Consider the following 18422-nt stretch of genomic DNA (forward strand, 5'->3'; position numbering starts at 1 on the left):
CTATCAGAATTCAACAAGTGACATAATGAAGAAAACATTGGACAAACTAAAATCTGTTAGAAACAAACAAATTAACTATGAGAAATTTGGTTAAGAATCCACGCTAACAAAATCCTAGCTAACTGTTCCTAGCTAACTGATTACATTTTATTTATCGCAATTTATCTATCGCAATTTTAATTCTCGCAATTTTATTTATCGTCATTTAATTTATGTTATTTATTCTACGCACTTTAAATATCGGGACACGTATACAAGGTTTTTACATATCATATCGATGCATCTATATATATTATTTGGAATAACCATAGACACTCTATATGCGGTAATGATCGAGTTAGCTATACAGGGTTGAGGTTGATTCTGAAATAATATATATACTTTGAGTTGTGATCGAGTCTGAGACAAGTGTACGGGTCACGATACGTATTAATTAATTTGAATATTATATATTAAACTATATATGAATTATTGAATTACTAATTGTGGACTGCTAACTGTGAACTGCCAACATTGGACAATTAAAATGAATTAAAATATTGATTATAACATATGAAACTAAACACTTCTTCAAGTTTGCCACTTGATTTCATCTTAAACCTCATTTGTATCTTGACGATTACAATCTGCGTTCAAACCTTTCATGATTCATGAAAACACCTCAATCGAGAGGATGAACCAACCGCTCTTCATCTACGGAAGAAAAGATTGATGCATATAGTTATGCACCTAAAAACACTCAAAACCTGAGTAAACGTTTAACACGTATATGTGCTAGCTCCTTTGGTGTTGCTATTACCGAAAATAACTTTGCAATTCCTTTTCAAATTAGCCAATTTTGTCACAGCTCCAGCAAATCAACACCGACTTTCATTTGAAAAAGTCTTATTATAACCTTGATATATAAGTTTACTTTTCATCATCGTTACCGGGGAACCGTTTATATTCCATTACATTAGCAGTAAACTTACCAGCAATTTCATTACTCATCAGCTTAAGTCTCTCTAAAGAACCATTATATTTGTTCATTAAAACCCTATCATATACTCATCCGCATATTGTAACAAGAATTTCCATACCAATTACCGAGAATCAGCAATCAGTATTTCGAATCTCGCAGCATGTCTACAGCAACAGTTAAATGTATACATATAACATTCATCTTCTAGAATTATGATCTTCAATTATGAAATTCTGAAAAGCACTTAGTCTACGAATCAATACTCTGAATTTTGAAGAAGCTGAATAAAGCAGCAAAAACTGTAGACAACCGTAAACGACCTTAACCGTCGAAAGTATGATGATAAATAATGGATTGTTGGAAACGCTCAATATAAAATATGGTACCAAAAAGCGGATTATGCGAAATTATGAAGGAGACTGTGAACAAATCATAAGGACTAAAACTTGTACATAAAGAATCCAGATGATTTTGTATTCGATGAAATCTTTAGAGAATATCTTGCTCCGTACTCATGTTAAATCTTGTGGAAAAATCTTTCTTCATCAACCTTCGATCTTAGAAATTCCAAAATATCATTATAAATATCCTCGATATTTTTGAAGATATTTTCATAACTATTCTTATATGAAATCATTTATCTCTTCGTGCCATCTGTATTACATCATAAAGGAAACTGTTTAGTTTCAATATTCTGTAAACTTTCAAGTTTAAGTTACGAATGTTTTTGAAGTAGTGTGGGGAATTGAAGCATGAGTTAGTATAATATAATGACACTTGATCAACATGATTATATTACAGTAAGTCATGATGAGTTTCTAATGGAACGTGATGGTTCACAGATTATAATGTCATCATGTACCATGTTACACGACTCTTATATTCTACCTAATCTCCAAACATATCGAGAACATATGTTTCTGATAGTTCTATCTTTTCCGGATATTCTGGTAATTTAACAAATCAAACCGTGCTAATACATTCCTCTCTGCTTAGAATATTATAGTCATTCAAAACTCTATACCTACGAATTCTGGACCATTACTCGCTTTACTAGAGGTCGAGAAGAGAATAAAAAGGCAAAGAGCTTCAAAATATAAGAGAAAATATAAAGCCTAATAACAACACGGAGGTTACAAACCGTGGATATTAATATGAATAGCAATATAAAGACACTGTATAATTAAGAATAGTATCACCCAAAGTAATAGTAGAAGTAAATAGATTTTTCTGGTGGAAGATTGAAAAGAAGGATGACAGAAGTGATAATTAGAAAAATAAGTACAAGAATTAGAACTGGATTAAGCATTTTCAAGATCTTTTGGGTGTATGAATTAAGAAAGAAAGTATTGAGGTGGTTAAAATTAATGGAACGGAGAAGGTAAATTTATAATGGAAATATCTTACAGGGCAATCAAAGTAGATAACCACATTTAATTAAAGAGATCTTAATTTTCATATTCACCGAAGAATCAGATCTTATAGATTTCGAAGATTTTCTTTGAAATCCCTGGAATTCCAGAATTCAACTGTGACTACGTTAAGAACTAAGACGAATCTGTATTTACTCATTTTCACACTTTTGTGATAGCTTCACTCGTACTCTTCACATAAATGAATCGTTTTATCTATATTACTCAATGATGATAAAACTCACATTTTCAGCTCGTATGCGTCATGAAAACATATTTATTGTCAACCATGACCATCCCAATCAAATTATGGGACGAAATTTCTTTAACGGGTAGGTACTGTGACGACCCAGAAATTTCCGATCAAATTTAAACTTTATCTTTATATGATTTCGACACGGTAAGCAAAGTCTGTAATGTTGAGCATCAAAAATTTTGAACTGTTGTTATACATTCATTTGACCTTTGACTATTTCCGACGATTCACGAACAAATATTATAAAGAAATATATATATATATATATATATATATATATATATATATATATATATATATAAGTTTATATAATAAATTGAAGTAATAAAATACAATTTGATCATTAAGATTTAGTATGTAAAATATATATATATATAAAATAATAAAGTGGGTACTAAAATAAAACTATATAAAAATATATATAATTTCTATAAATAAGTATTATGATATGTATATTGGAATATATATATATATATATATATATATATATATATATATATATATATATATATCAAAGGTATGGATATTATATGTTACTATAATTATTAAATAATACATAAATAATAATATTTAATAGTAATAGTTTAAACATAATTACAAGTTAAAATATAGTTGTATTACTTTCATTATTAAAATAAACATCTGTATTATAATATTATGATATAAATATGAAAGTTGATGAATATAAATTGTTATATTATTATTATTAATATTATTTTTATCATATTAATATAATTAGTAGTATTATTAGTATTATGAATAATATTATAACAACTATTTTTATTATCAATATCATTATTATTATCTAATAATATATAATTGTTATTAAAATAATTATTAGTGTTATTATTAATATTTAATAGAAAATAATACAGTTTATGATTATTAATATTATGATTATTATCATTTTTATTATTATTAATATCATTATTATTTATTATTATTATTAATATAATTATTAATATTAATAATACGTTTAATTATTAATTAATAGAAATTGTTTTATAAACTTCAAATCAAAGCAGGAACGTGCAAATCTATTTCCTTTAGCTTTCATACTGTATCCAAATTGATTCTTGTCTCTAAGAAATCAAACCAAATCCCATGTACAACCAAAATCTGTTATCTATCAATTTCTCTTTTTATTTTTTTTAATATATTTCTGTACCAACAGAATAATCTGTGTCGATTGCAATCCGATATATAACTCGACCTATTCATGTGTTAATAATTTCATTCAACCTTCAATCATCCATTCTAAATTTCACATTTCAATTAAACGTTTTAAATTGATCAAATTCAACTGAATAATCAAGAACAGGCTCGATACCCCTGTTCTTGAAACTTTTTACTCAATCCTCGAATTTGAAAGAAATTTTAAAATGTATAAATGCAGTCAAGTTGGAAATCTTTCAATGAAACTATCTGGAAAATCTTAAGCTTCAATTTTATCTATCGTGTTCTAATTTTGGAGTCAAAGTTGTTAAACTAAAAAGTCAAACGATTGATCTTGATTAAATTCGAGTTAGATGTAGCAATTGAAGTTAAATTGGCGATTTCAAAAGTTTGTATGGATGATTTAAAACACATTTTATTTTATAAACATCATCTAATCATGTCCAGATTTCATAAATCAATTTTGGGTTTGTTTTGGTTCTTCGCGAACAGTTTCCTGTTTCTTTTATCTATTATTTTTTTTTCTCGATTGATTGTTAATAAATAGCTCCACCTCTAGTCGATTACAATTAAAATTCTAGTCTTAAAGTCGAATGAGTAATTTGAAGAATAAGATTGATTCGTTCTGTGGTCGATTCATGAATGAAGAAGATGAAACTGTCAATACAAATTATATTATATATATTTTGTCAGGTTTTAAATCAGAAAATGGGCAATAGCCCAACGGTTAAGGGAGTGTGTAACGAGCGGGAGGTCACGGGTTCGAGCCCGGTCGTGGGCATTTCTTTTTAGAACATTTTTTGTAAAGGGTTCGTGAATCCAAGGCCAACCCTGCATTGTTCTGATCCGTCGTATGAATATTTTTACGACAAAATATTGTATTGTGAGTTTCATTTGCTCCCTTTTTAAATGCTTTTGCAATATATATTTTTGGGACTGAGAATACATGCGCTACTTTTATAACTGTTTTATGAAATAGACACAAGTAATCAAAACTACATTCTATGGTTGAATTATCGAAATGCCCTTTTTATCATGTCCGAAGTTGTCTCGGAATGATGGCGAATTTATCATGTCTAAAGTTGTCCCGGAATGATGGCGAATTTATCATGTCCGAAGTTGTCCCGGAATGATGGCGAATTTATCATGTCCGAAATTGTCCCGGAATGATGAGGATATTCTATATGCAACTTGTTAAGGTCGATTACCAGGTGTTCAATCCATATGAATGAATTTTATGCATGATGGTTACGGGAAATGGAAATATTAAATCTTGTGGTCTATTAAAATGATGAATTTTATAGTTTACGATAAACCTATGAAATCACCAACCTTTTGGTTGACACTTTAAAGCATGTTTATTCTCAGGTATTAAAGAAATCTTCCGCTGTGTATTAGCTCATTTTAAGGATATTGGGTGGAAAACGTGTAAGTTGGCAGGGACACGCTAACCCTGTGTGCCGTAGCACCCACCAATCCCACCCCGAAAGAGACCTGTGCCGGAAAATTACCTCCTCCCAGTTACCCACAGTGGCGGCAAGGCGATCTTTACCCCAGCTAGCTAGACCCCCGAAAGCACTTCACAAACCTCCCCCCGGAGGGAGAGATAATTCCATGCGGGGCGCCCAGACTGAGAATCGAACTTGCGCCTCTATTGGGTGGAAGCTTCCCCCACTGTGGGCCCAGGGCCAGTAATATTTTAAGGATATTACTTGGAGTCATTCATGGCATATTTTGAAAGACGTTGCATTCGAGTCGTTGAGTTCATCAAGATTATTATTAAGTCAATTATAGTTGGATGTATTATGAAATGGTATGCATGCCATCAACTTTCTATGTAAAGAAAGTTTGTCTTTTAAAAACGAATGCAATGTTTGTAAAATGTATCATATAGAGGGCAAACACCTCGTGATGTAATCAACTATTGTGAATCGTTTAAAATCGATATGGACTTCGTCCGGATGGATTAGGACGGGTCATGATATAATTCAAATGATGATTTAAGTTTTTCGAAACCCTAGAAAGCTGGAATTGTGCATAAGATTATGAGCGCCAAGAGTTGCGGATTTAACGCTTACAAGTGAAATGCTGCATTTAACTACCTTTGATTATAGAGACTAGTTTAATTTACCCATACACTGATACACTACTGTTTCTAATTTCGTCATGGTTTCAGGTAGAGTCGATAATTTTAAGTTTCAAGTAGAGTAAGAGTAACGAGTTTTCCAAAATCTCGATTACTCGATGACATGAATCTATCACGTATGTAAATAGGTTGGGTTTATACGGTTTATGATGATGGTATATTAGTATACACGATTAACATCTTTAAATCTAAGATAAATATGTTAACTAGAGGTTTAGAAGTTAAGATAGGTGGTTCAACGGAAGCGGTTAAAAAAGGCGGATCATTGGCAAACGGGAATGGTAAAATGTCCAAGGAGGCGTTCGCGGCTTTTGACGAATTGATGACGAGTATGACCGAGGAGAGCGAACCGGTTAATGTTTCTCTTTTTTTTTTAGCGACTAGTTCGACAATGAATACTCTCATTTGTCACTCATACACGCGTTAGGAGAAAACTCTTCGCACACCATCGTCGCATTGGTAACCGGTGTGCTTTGGATTAAACCGAGTGACTTAGAGCATACACTTTTATATACCATCGCCGCATTGGGTACCCGGTGTGTTTCTCTTATTAATCCTCGTGAGATCCCTAATACGTCGCTTAAAAATAAAAATCAACAAAAGAGGAAGAAAAAATTGATTTAAGGCGCCGAGATGGAAGAATTCTGAGTTTTCATCATAGACATTTGAGTTCGTGATCTCGGTATCGTGTTTCCTAGTATTTTTTTTCGTTTTTGACTTTGATGTCATTGTTAGGGTTGTGGTATACGTTGTTACATATCCGGTTTGTAGCTTTTCATTTCGTTTCGGATTTTGTCTAGGTTTGGTCAAGATGAGGCTCGATATCTATAGTACATATGTTTGCCGTTTTCAAAGTACAAGCCTCATCGGGATTCCCTCTCGTTGTACCATTTGTTGAAGACGTTTTCTATTCGAAAACGTTTTCCGTAATTATAAATGTTATCGGTTTTTTTTTGCCAAAAAAAGATCAATAAGTTCAGTTTTATTTCATCAACTATCGCAGTTATTTTATACGTTAGTTACTATTACTACTGCTATTAGTTACTACTAATATTTAAGTTTCTAGATTGCTCTGACATTAACAAAGCATTGGGCGGGAAAGCTTTTAATATTATGATGAAAGAAACAAGGCGTAGCATTTTGACTATATCATATAGAACTCTTGCAATTACCCATCTACTATTAGGGGAACTAAACATTTCAACCCTATTGGTGCACTTGGCATTTCCCCTCACATAATATTACTGTTCATGGTTGGCAATTCTCCACCACACAAAGAGGCGTAGCGTGTTAGGGTAGATATATCACCAGCTTCTCTGATCCATCACCATACCATTATCTTCTGATCTTCACCATCTTCTTTGATCCATCACCATACCATATCTATCCTCTGATCTTCACCATCTCCTCTGATCCATCACCATCCGCCATCTTCACCATCTACTCGATCTATCATCTTCTTCGATTGCATAGTCTCTGCAGGTAACATTCGATACTTTTAGTTTAGGGTTTGTTTTTTTTTTTAAATTGTTAAGTCAGCAACGAAGCGATGACAGCCGATTTTCAGTAGATTTAGGGAATTTACTTTGTTGTTTGATTTGGGATTGGTAAGTTCAGGGTTTCTTTGAATGATTTTCATTTAATTTTGGGGTTTATGTCTTTTGAAAATGTTTATTAGCATGTATTTCTGAAAAATGTTTCAGGTGATGATGATTGTTTTTTTAGCTGTTATTTTTGCCGTTATTGGAAATCTTCAAGTTGTTTTCGGTTGTCAATGTTTCCAACGAATTTATGAGCTCAAAGAGGTAATGTATCGTGTTGTTTTTTAATGTTGTTATTCATCCCATTTTTCAATTTGATTATTAAATATAAGCTCAGTTAGGTACAGATTGTATGCTTGGTAATGTTAGTTTATGTGTTTTGAATTTAATGTTTTCGTTGTAAGGAACATGATTAAAATAGATACTAGACCAAAATTCTGACTTATTTATCTATGTAAGGAAATTTATTGTTTTATAAGCATACCAAGTTAAGATTGATGAAATGCCTAAATAGATTACTAGAGCTTACTACCACATAGTAAATACACATTGAATTTTGTTTTTGTTTTAGCTACACTGAAATAGCCAGTGTTTGATCGTGTAATAAAATGGAAAGTATCTACTCATGCTGGTTTTGGTTAGTTCATCAACTATGTAGAGTTTTGGTACAAATATTTATGCCATTGTTTGTTTAGTCTCTTATATATGTAACAAGGACATTTATGAACCTGTAATCTATTCGCATGAACTGCTTGTGTTTTTACATCTACGAGTGCACAGTTACAAATTTGAGTATTGAGTATAAAGGTAATTAAAGAATGGGTGAATGAACATGATGGTTGTTTGTATTTTATTTTTTCAGTTACATTTCCTTGATTGTTATGGTTGTTTGTTATTTCTGATATATTTTACGGAAACATACAAAAGGCAATGATGATCAATTTTGTCTGCTATATACGCGCTGATAAAAATTGTAAGCATATACTGGCGGGGCAATATGCAGATTGCAGCCGTACGATTCAGGATTAATTAGTTGAGTTTATGCATCAACTTGAACCTCGCTTTATTAGCCGGTTTTTAGATGGTTCTTCATTTTTGGTGATCTTTATTGTTCGATGTATTGTTGGAAAACTTAGAAAATGGATGTTCAATTCGAGGACTATTGATTGACTGTTAAAAAAAAAATATCGTATACTGGCGGTGCAAAATGCAGATTACATCCATACGGTTTGATACTTTCTTAGTTGACTTTATACATCGATCTGAGCCTCAGTTCATTGTTATATTTACTTACTTTACTTTATCCATCGATAATAGTTGTTGATAGCTGCAAGTCATTATTCAGTTATTTGTGTTAACAATATTATTTGCTTAACTGCTATGGTTGTTCGTTATTTCAGATTTATTATATGGAAAGATACAAAAGGCAATGATGATCATTTTTGTATGATACGGAAACGCTCATAAAAGTAGTAAACGTATGTTGGCAGGGCAATCTGCAGATTGCAGCCATACGATTCAGGATTTATTAGTTGACTTTATGCATCGATTTGAGCCTCGGTTTCTTAGCCGGTATTTTGGGTGGATCTTGGTTTTCGATGCTCTTTATTGTTCGATCTGTTTTTTGAAAACATAAGAAATGTACGCTCAAATCGAACGCTATTGGTTGAATGTTAATAAAAAAATAGAATCGTATACTGGCGGGGCAAAATGCAGGTTGCAGCCATACGGTTTGATACTTTCTTAGTTGACTTTATACATCGATCTGAGCCTCGGTGCATTGTTATATCGACTTACTTTACTTTATCCATCGATGATAGTTGTTGATAGTTGCATGTCATTATTCAGTTATTTGTGTTAACAGTATTATCTGCTTAACTGCTATGGTTGTTCGTTATTTCAGATGTATTATATGGAGAGATACAAGAGGCAATGATGATCATTTTTGTATGATACGGAAACGTTCATAAAAATTGTAACCGTATGCTGGCGGGGCAATCTGCAGATTGCAGCCATACGATTCAGGATTAGTTAGTTGGCTTTGTGCATCGATTTGAGCCTCCGTTTGTTAGTCTTTTTTTTAGTGGTTCTTGGTTTTCGATGAACTTTATTGTTCAGTCTGTTCTTTGGAAAGGTAAAAAATGTACGCTCAAATCGAACTTTATTGGTTGAATGTTAATAAAAAAAATAGAATCGTATACCGGTGGGGCAAAATGCAGGTTGCAGCCATACGGTTTGATACTTTCTTAGTTGACTTTATAAATCAATCTGAGCCTCAGCTCATTGTTATATTTACTTACTTTACTTTATCCATCGATGATAGTTGTTGATAGCTGCATGTCATTATTCAGTTATTTGTGTTAACAGTATTATTTGCTTAACTGCTATGGTTGTTCGTTATTTCAGATTTATTATATGGAAAGATACAAAAGGCAATGATGATCATTTTTGTATGATACGGAAGTGTTCATAAAAGTTGTAACCGTATGCTGGCGAGCCAACCTGCAGATTGCAGCCATACGATTCAGGATTAATTAGTTGACTTTATGCATCGATTTGAGCCTCCGTTTATTAGTCTTTTTTTAAGTGGTTCTTGGTTTTCAATGAACTTTATTGTTCAGTCTGTTGTTTGAAAAGGTAAAAAATGTACGCTCAAATCGAACTTTGTTGGTTGAGTGTTAATAAAAAAATAGAATCGTATACTGGCGGGGCAAAATGCAGGTTGCAGCCATACGGTCTGATACTTTCTTAGTTGACTTTATACATCGATCTGAGCCTCGGTTCATTGTTATATTTACTTACTTTACTTTATCCATCGATCATAGTTGTTGATAGCTGCATATAATTATTCAGTTATTTGTATTAGCAGTTTGCAGTTTTTCTTAAGGGAAACAAGATATTCAACACAGATAATTGCTTTGCATGGGCTATCCTGCTGAATAACAACGAGGAAGATGAATTGCTAGGGTTTACGGTTTGGGGTTTAGGGTTCAATGACGTTGAGGATTCAGAGTTAAGCGCTCTATTTGAGGTAAATAATAATATTTATTGAAACTTTTTAAATTAATTTACTCTAGATTATGGTTTAAAGTTATGCTTGGTTGGTCGTATTCTTGATAATTATATTTAGTAACTTCAAAAAAAAAAAAATATGTATATATATTTAGTGACCTAACATATTTATTTATTATGTGTTTTGTACCAATACGGCGATATTAGGACGCCTTGGCTATGCTGGTAAACATAGGATATTTTTTTATGATATCGTACTCCGATATTCGTGGTGCTCGAACTGCCATGCTCGCGTTGCGAAATGAGCGTTTGCGGAGAAGGAAAGTATACATCCACTACTCAATTCCAAAGGTTAATTCCCCTCCATAGCTAATTTCCCTCCAAGTAATACTTTTAAAAAATGTTAGATCTTTGACATAAGTTATCATGTGTGTCATGTTAGGTAGATTGATTATTTAAACGCTTTGTGCAGTTTCAGCTCGATCTTGATAGAATTGCTAGTGGGAAAGATACTCGAACAACTTTAATGATTGAAAGGAGTCCTAATAAGTAAATAACAACTCCTTTATTTTTTATTATATCAAACAATTTAGTACTCGTAATTAAAAGTGTTACTAATTTGGTTTTTTTAATTAATCGTTTAGGTATACTTCAAAGATATCGCTAAACGCCATTGGAAGTCATCAAAGAGTTACGCCTGACTTCTGAAGATATTAGACCAGTCCTTACAAATAGTCTAAATCCGTATAATCGCAATTGGGAACTAATTGAGGAAGATAATTATCGAACTCTTGCAGATGCTATATTTGAATCACTTATGTGTGGTAATTGCATCTAATATTTTGGATTGGGAATATTAAGAACATGTGAGATTTAACTCCTGATACAGAACTGCCAATAGAACTGCCCGATGAGTGCACATTTGAGACCGCATTGGCTGATTTGACTGTGAGTGATAACTATTAAACACACGTTATTACTCACAATCAAATCAGCCAATGCCGTCTCAAATGTGTACTCTTCAGGCAGTTCCACTAGCAGTTTTGTACCAACAGTTAAATCCCAAATGTTCTTAATATTTACAATCAAAAAAATTAGATGCAGTCACCACACATCAGTGATTCAAATATAGCATCTGCAAGAGTTCGATAATTATCTTCCTCAATCAGTTCCCTATTGTCATTATAGCATCTGCAAGAGTTCGATAATTATCTTCCACAGTTATCTTCCTCAATTAGTTCCCAATTGCCGTTGATTTAAGTTTGTAGTAGTTAGGTAATTGATGATGTAAATTATAGTCGTTCATTTCGGATATATAACCTATAACCTGTAAAGGTCAATTTCGCACCATTAATACTTCACCAACCGTTATATTTATAGATTTTTCAAACATAGTGTATAGCCGCGTAGCGCGTACCTTCAATCTTGTTCAATTCATTAGAGCAAGTGCTTAAATTGTAACTTAGTAGGATCTTATACTTTTACATCACACTCCAACTACTTTGTCATGTATTTAGTTTGTTATGTAACTAAACGGTTGACATGGTTAGCCCATTTAATAAAGATGTTTGGGTACTAATTTTTCAAACTAACTGAGCCGAAATGTTGGAGATCAGCCCCAATAGTTGGTTGTGGGAGGTTTATGATATTATTTCACTTGGAATTAATTAAAGAGGATCTGGTAGCCGACATTTCAAAAGCTTTTAATTAAGATTTCATAACTTTGATTCCTAAACTATCTAATCCGGTAAGATCAAAGATTATAGACTTATATCTTTAATTGGGTCTCTTAATGAAATCATGACGATCTGACGTAACAAAGGATATAATTTCTTCGAAGTGGGTGAAACTGAATACGGGATGCCAAAGATGGAGACATATGGGAGAGATTGTCACCACAAATGAGAAGTGATGAAAAGCATATTATTTTCAGTTGTAGGTTGAGGCTCAACATAAACTAGTTACACCAATATAAGCTTGCGAAAGTCGCTAGTAGAGAACTAGTCCCGGACCTTTTACAACCCTGCACCAAGTTGCGAAAATCAGTGGACTAGGTAAACTTTTACAACCCTGCACCAAGTTCTTTTAGGTCATTACCTTTGCTTTCACCAACTTACATGAACTACTATCATGTTTCAATATCAAGAACTTTTCAACTCCGTGGATCAAAAGACAATGTTTCACTTAGGTCATACTTTATATACACAAGTCGGTGCAAAACTGAAACAGCCTTAACTTACAGTACATATCCAAAATACTAGAGTATAAAGGTTAAATAAAACTGAACACAATAAAAACACAAACAATAAAAACGTACATAACCAGACTAGAAACTTCTCCGACTGCAATTCAAAAACTGATTACCACATAAAAGACATCATTTTTTTTAAACACGTACTGAAGGATCCATGATGGCAACGACAAACGTGTCCAAAAGATAACGATGTGCTGAACTCTAGGAGAGCAAAGAGGAGCCTCCATGTGTTTCAGTCGCTGCAAAATTGGAGGGGTGTTATAATAAATATCAGCTAGAATATATAACAGAATATTCTTACTAAATGAGTCAAGAAATTAAGGTTAAATGAGCCAGATACCCAAATGCTTACGTTTAATATTCAGAAAATTAATATTCGAAAATAAAGATTCAGAGGCAACAAATTAATATTAAATGAGTCAGATACCCAGACGCTTACGTCTAATTTTCAGAAAATAGAGCATCTACTTCTACTTCCTACTCATTTTTCAAATTTTAATCGATAACAATTACTAAAATTAAATAATTAATACAGAAATGTAGACAGAAGACCTGCTTACACACTGAAAACAGTTAGGAGTGTTTTGTAAAGAACACCATATTTTATTGATACTACCAAATTTCTCATCAAGCAATTAGATTTAATGAAAATTAAAAAGATTTGAATTTTTTAAAAAAACGAAAAATATATAAATAGTCCTGCAAGCAGTTACATATTGCATTCTAGTAAGTAGTAAGCCTAATTATCATGTAATCATAACCTAACCCTACCTATAATCAAGCAATTAAAAAACAACGCTTTATAGTAAAGTGTTTCTTCAAGACATACCTTTATAGTCCATAACCACCAACATGTTTCTTAGGTGCGCCCGTACGGCCTTCCATAAGACGAAACATTGCTGGCACCAGGGCAGTCTCTTGCCCAGTGACCCGGCTGATGACACTTATAACAATCACCAGATGCACCACCTGAAGCAAAACCACTGTTAAATCTACCTGAAGAAACAGATTGACTCCCATAGGGTGGGCCCACATTACTCACACCAGGACAGTCGCGGGCCCAATGACCTGTTCCATGACACTTATAACACTCATCAGACCCACCACCCGTAACCATACCACCATCAAATCTACCTGAAGCAACTTGATGACCCATACCATTAACAGAAGGGGTCTGTTGATAACCCATACCACTAACAGAAGGGGTCTGTTGATGACCCATACCACTAACAAAATGGGTCTGTTGATAACTCATACCGCTGACAATAGGGGTCTGTTGATGACCCATACCACTAACAGAAGGGGTCTGTTGATGACCCATACCACTAACAGAAGGGGTCTGATGATAACCCATACTACTAACAGAATGGGTCTGTTGATAACTCATACCGCTAACAATAGGGGTCTGTTGATGACCCATACCACTAACAGAAGGGGTCTGTTGATGACCCAATGTCCCTATCTGAGAACTGACTCCATGATTTGGGGCTACAGAACTTGGGTCCTCTATCTTCTGAAGTAAAAACTTTGTTCGTGATGAAAAGTTGATTTTCTCTGCTCTAGTAACAGTCGATTTTATTCGCTGCTCATCATTATACGTATCCTCTTTTACTCTTAACCTAAAACTGTATTCACCGAAAAGGGCATTACGAACAATTTCTGCAAACTTATTCTCATCTTGTTCTTCATTTTTAATAAAATGCAACTCTTTAGCAGGAACACCCATTATCACATCACCACCTTCTTGAAATGCAGTTGTCCATGTTGAACCAGTATGGTCTTGTATATTTAACTGAAGAATATATCTATATTCACATTCATCAACAACATGATCACATTTATCACCTCTCCATTTTCCATCTCCATTATTCACAACTTTTTTATTACATAGTTTACCCTCAACCACAATTGGACACGCAGTGTAACAAAAGCTATCAACTTTCATATGCCAGATGGTTGCATGAACTGTTATTATGTCAGCTTTTTCAGAAGTCCCTAAATTTTCATCTTTAATTTGAGATATAGTCTTACATACATCTATTCGCGATGATGAATCTTGGGACATGGATACAGAAGGGGCGTTCTTCCCAATACTGTCATACCATACTCTAAGTTTACGGGCCTCGGGTAAATCAGGGTCAATGGACAGCTGGCTCAATGATATGGTCCCGATTGACTTCCCGTTATACTCGTTAACCCTAGCAGACTTCACAGCTAAAACAGGGAACAGGCCAGAATCACACATGTTTATGAGTTTTTGACCTTCTGCATTGCAAAAGTTACCCCATAAAGTACACTCAATACTTCTTCCTGACATGTCTTTTAAAGAAAGTTCCTGTTTTTGAGTTTCGCCGCCAGCTTTTCTCGTTACTAATGACACGGGTTTGATGCTACATACAACGCCAATAATATCCAAGACACTGTTGTTATCCATATTTTCTATATCAATAATCGGGCGAAAATGATATTGTTGAGATGGAATTGAAGTGTCATCATCAAAGCAGGGCTGAATAGTTGATGTGTGGTCAAGTGTGATTTCATGGTCATTGTTTAGATGATTAAACGCTTTTTGAGCAGGTTTTACACTTCCTCTAGAAATAAAGTAAACCTTTCCGACTTCAATTTGGTCGTAGAATTGGTCGGCCACAGCATTAAAACATGTTACTCGTATTTCTCCACCATTAGAATCAAGAAGATCAAAAGAGAAAACCTTACCATCTCCTTTTGCATTATTGTAACGTCTAAGTTCACCTTTTACAGTCACACGAGCCTTGATGGTCCATCTACCTTGATAAGGGTTCAAAGCAGCAATAGGTATAACTCTTGATTGAGCCTCGTTTTTAGCCATGGGCCCCCTGTTACCATACATTGGTGGTGGTGGCTGCATACGGTTGTTTACTGGAGGATGCTGAGGTGGCAGATTGTATACAGTTTGTGTTGACTGCATGCGATTGTTCACATGAGTCTGTTGAAAAGTAGGTGTTGGAGGTGGAGGGTTATATATGGATTGTGATGAGTTACCATAAGAATGTGATCTAGCACTATGTAGAAGATTTGCAGTTTGAACTGGTGGGCCTAGATTGGATCCGGGTCGGGTAACTGATCTGGAAAGTGGATCTTCAACAAATGATTGACCGGTACTTGATTGACCATTACTGACCATTATTGTTGGCTGATTCAGTGAAGACTGTATTGGTGCTGCACTTGACACTGAAGAAGTCTCATCAGTAGAAGATTTGGCAGGAAACAGCTTTGGATCACCAATAATTTCACACTTATCAAGCACCAAATCAAGATCGATGATTATAACAATACTGCACAAAGTAATTGAAGGATATCTCAGTTGAAAATACATACATATATATGATGACAATCGAAGATAAGAAAAAACCAGTATGAACATGAGGGCATAACAGCTATAAAGATGATATCCGTACCAATTAATAAGAATAAATACTGGCAAAAAAGAACGGATATGCAACCCACTAAACAGTTAAAGGTATGTTAAAAATGTCACCTATCAGAAGTTATAGACAAGAAAACGAGTAACAGGGCATGCAGGAAATATAACACAATTTGCACATGCAGAAAGTATTTTAGCGATAAATTGCAATTTCGCTAGGGTGAATCATATCGTTAGCTCATAAATAGGTTATATCATGAGATCTGGAAACTAGAAAAAGGGCGCGAGACAGAGACAAGTCGATCACAACCTTGAAAGGTGGAGACGGGTTGACACGAATGTTGAACAACGTTTTGACTAAATATAAATATGTTATACAAAAATATTTCAAATGTAAATATTTTTAAACATAAATATTTTAAAAATAAACGATATACAAATAAAATGAAGTGGTGGTAGTTTAAATGATATATAGGTTTTCTATAATACAACAACAACAATAATCCCACAAAATGTAGGGGATGGGGTATAGACAATCATTCCTCATACCCTAGAGTAAAAGAAAGTCATTTCTCTACAAGCGGATACCCAATCCCACAAAATATAGGTTTTCCTATATAATGTTTTCTATAATTATATAGTTATTAATAATTTATTTTAAAGGGATACTATGTAAGTAGGTGTTTTTCCCAACTAATTTTTAAATGCGCTTGAGATTTTTGTTTACACTAGAAAAAAGCCGGACAAAAAGTCTGTCTTGAGATTTTTGTTTACACTAGAAAAAAGCCGGACAAAAAGTCTGTCTTTTGAACGACGTTAACTGACTGTGACCTGACTTTTTAACGTTGACCGACTAACTAGACGTTTCTGCGCGAAACAAAACGGGCTAGTCACCAAATCACCGCAACCGCCATTTGCAACCATGATGAGAACACATGCTTGGACAAAAAGATAGGCTTGTTGCACATTTCTCATCAGAATGAGGGCCTTGGTTAGAGCACAACATCATCCAAAACCGCAAACAACTTAGCTAGGCAAAAAAGAGTATTAGGGTTTTATAGTTACTCTGTAAAAAATTACTAAACTTACTCTTTGTAAACAAAAATTAGAAATTTAAGTAATAAAAAGTCGAAAAGCATCTGTTTCGCTCTCTGCTAATTGCAAGTATATAAACTGTAACCAAGACTGTCTCCTTGACCCTTGAACAATAACTCGTAGTATCACATGCAGTGTATCGATTTTCAACAAAAACAAAAAACATATACTTATTAGATCATAGAAATAGATATAAAATACATACACACGATCACGAATCTGATTGCAAACGAACTCAGTGAGTCGAATAATGGATCCTTTCTGCAACTGATTAGATCTAACCAAATCATTCTTCTGAGTAGAAAGCATGCCTTGCTGATGATACATGCCATCAGACAACGAAACTCGATATCTCTCCTTACCTTCTCCACCGCCACCAGACTGCGTCTGCAAAGTTCGAACATCGATGATCTGAAGGACCGGTTTTATGCCGTACGAAGACCATTCACTACTCGATAGTATCGATATTGCCCCGGAAGTGAGATTTACGGCCATGATTTTGATCGAAATTGATGTAATTTAGGGTTTGGGGCTTTAAAAAAAACCCTAGAAAGTGAAGTAAAGGGAGGGAAAATGGAAAGGGGGAACTAAGTTAGCGCGAAGCGGTGTTGTGAACTTAATCGTGAAATGTTCCATAATTGGTACCTACACTATACAAACATGATACATAAGACCCTTGTACTAGGCTCTATATATTTCAAAGTCTCTAACTTCGATAATCAAGTTGGTTTAGGTAACTTTTTCAAACTTCCGTGATTAGTTACGGTAAACAAGAGTTAGTGACTACTACGGATGAGAGCTTTACCTCGATTCGAGACCTAACCGTTGCAACGGTGAGATTATTCTGATACTAATTTGAAGTGGTTTATGGAGATAAATTTTTTAATTACCTACATTATGATAGATATTTATAAATAATATTGTAACATAGTTTTACATAAATCTTTTGTTGTAATTCATGTGGTAGTGGTCTGGCTCCTTTAGTCATAATGTGATAGTAATTTGAAGTGGTTTGGTTGGTAGGATTTGTGGAGGTTTTAAGATTTTGGTGGCTGGAGGTGTGGTAACATTGGTGTTGGGATTGGCTTGAACAAAGGTGGTTTTTTCTTTGAGTTTTGAGATGTTTAGGTTTAGGTTATCAGGTGGTGAATTCGATTTGGTGTGTT

At 33.9% G+C, this 18422-nt stretch overlaps 1 protein-coding gene across 1 annotated transcript; it reads right to left on the minus strand.

Annotated features, from left to right (window-relative positions):
- Positions 1-12498: 12498 nt before the first annotated feature.
- On the minus strand, positions 12499-17823 carry LOC139891429 (replication protein A 70 kDa DNA-binding subunit A-like). The gene is made up of 3 exons (XM_071874398.1): positions 17462-17823; positions 13588-16072; positions 12499-12997 (listed from the first exon to the last, which is right to left on the minus strand). The coding sequence occupies exons 1-2, from the start codon at positions 17749-17751 to the stop codon at positions 13618-13620; spliced, it is 2745 nt and encodes a 914-aa protein (XP_071730499.1). The 5' UTR covers positions 17752-17823; the 3' UTR covers positions 12499-12997; positions 13588-13617.
- Positions 17824-18422: the final 599 nt, after the last annotated feature.

This window comes from Rutidosis leptorrhynchoides, chromosome 2, assembly GCF_046630445.1.
Source record: "Rutidosis leptorrhynchoides isolate AG116_Rl617_1_P2 chromosome 2, CSIRO_AGI_Rlap_v1, whole genome shotgun sequence".
Taxonomy (NCBI): Eukaryota; Viridiplantae; Streptophyta; class Magnoliopsida; order Asterales; family Asteraceae; genus Rutidosis; species Rutidosis leptorrhynchoides.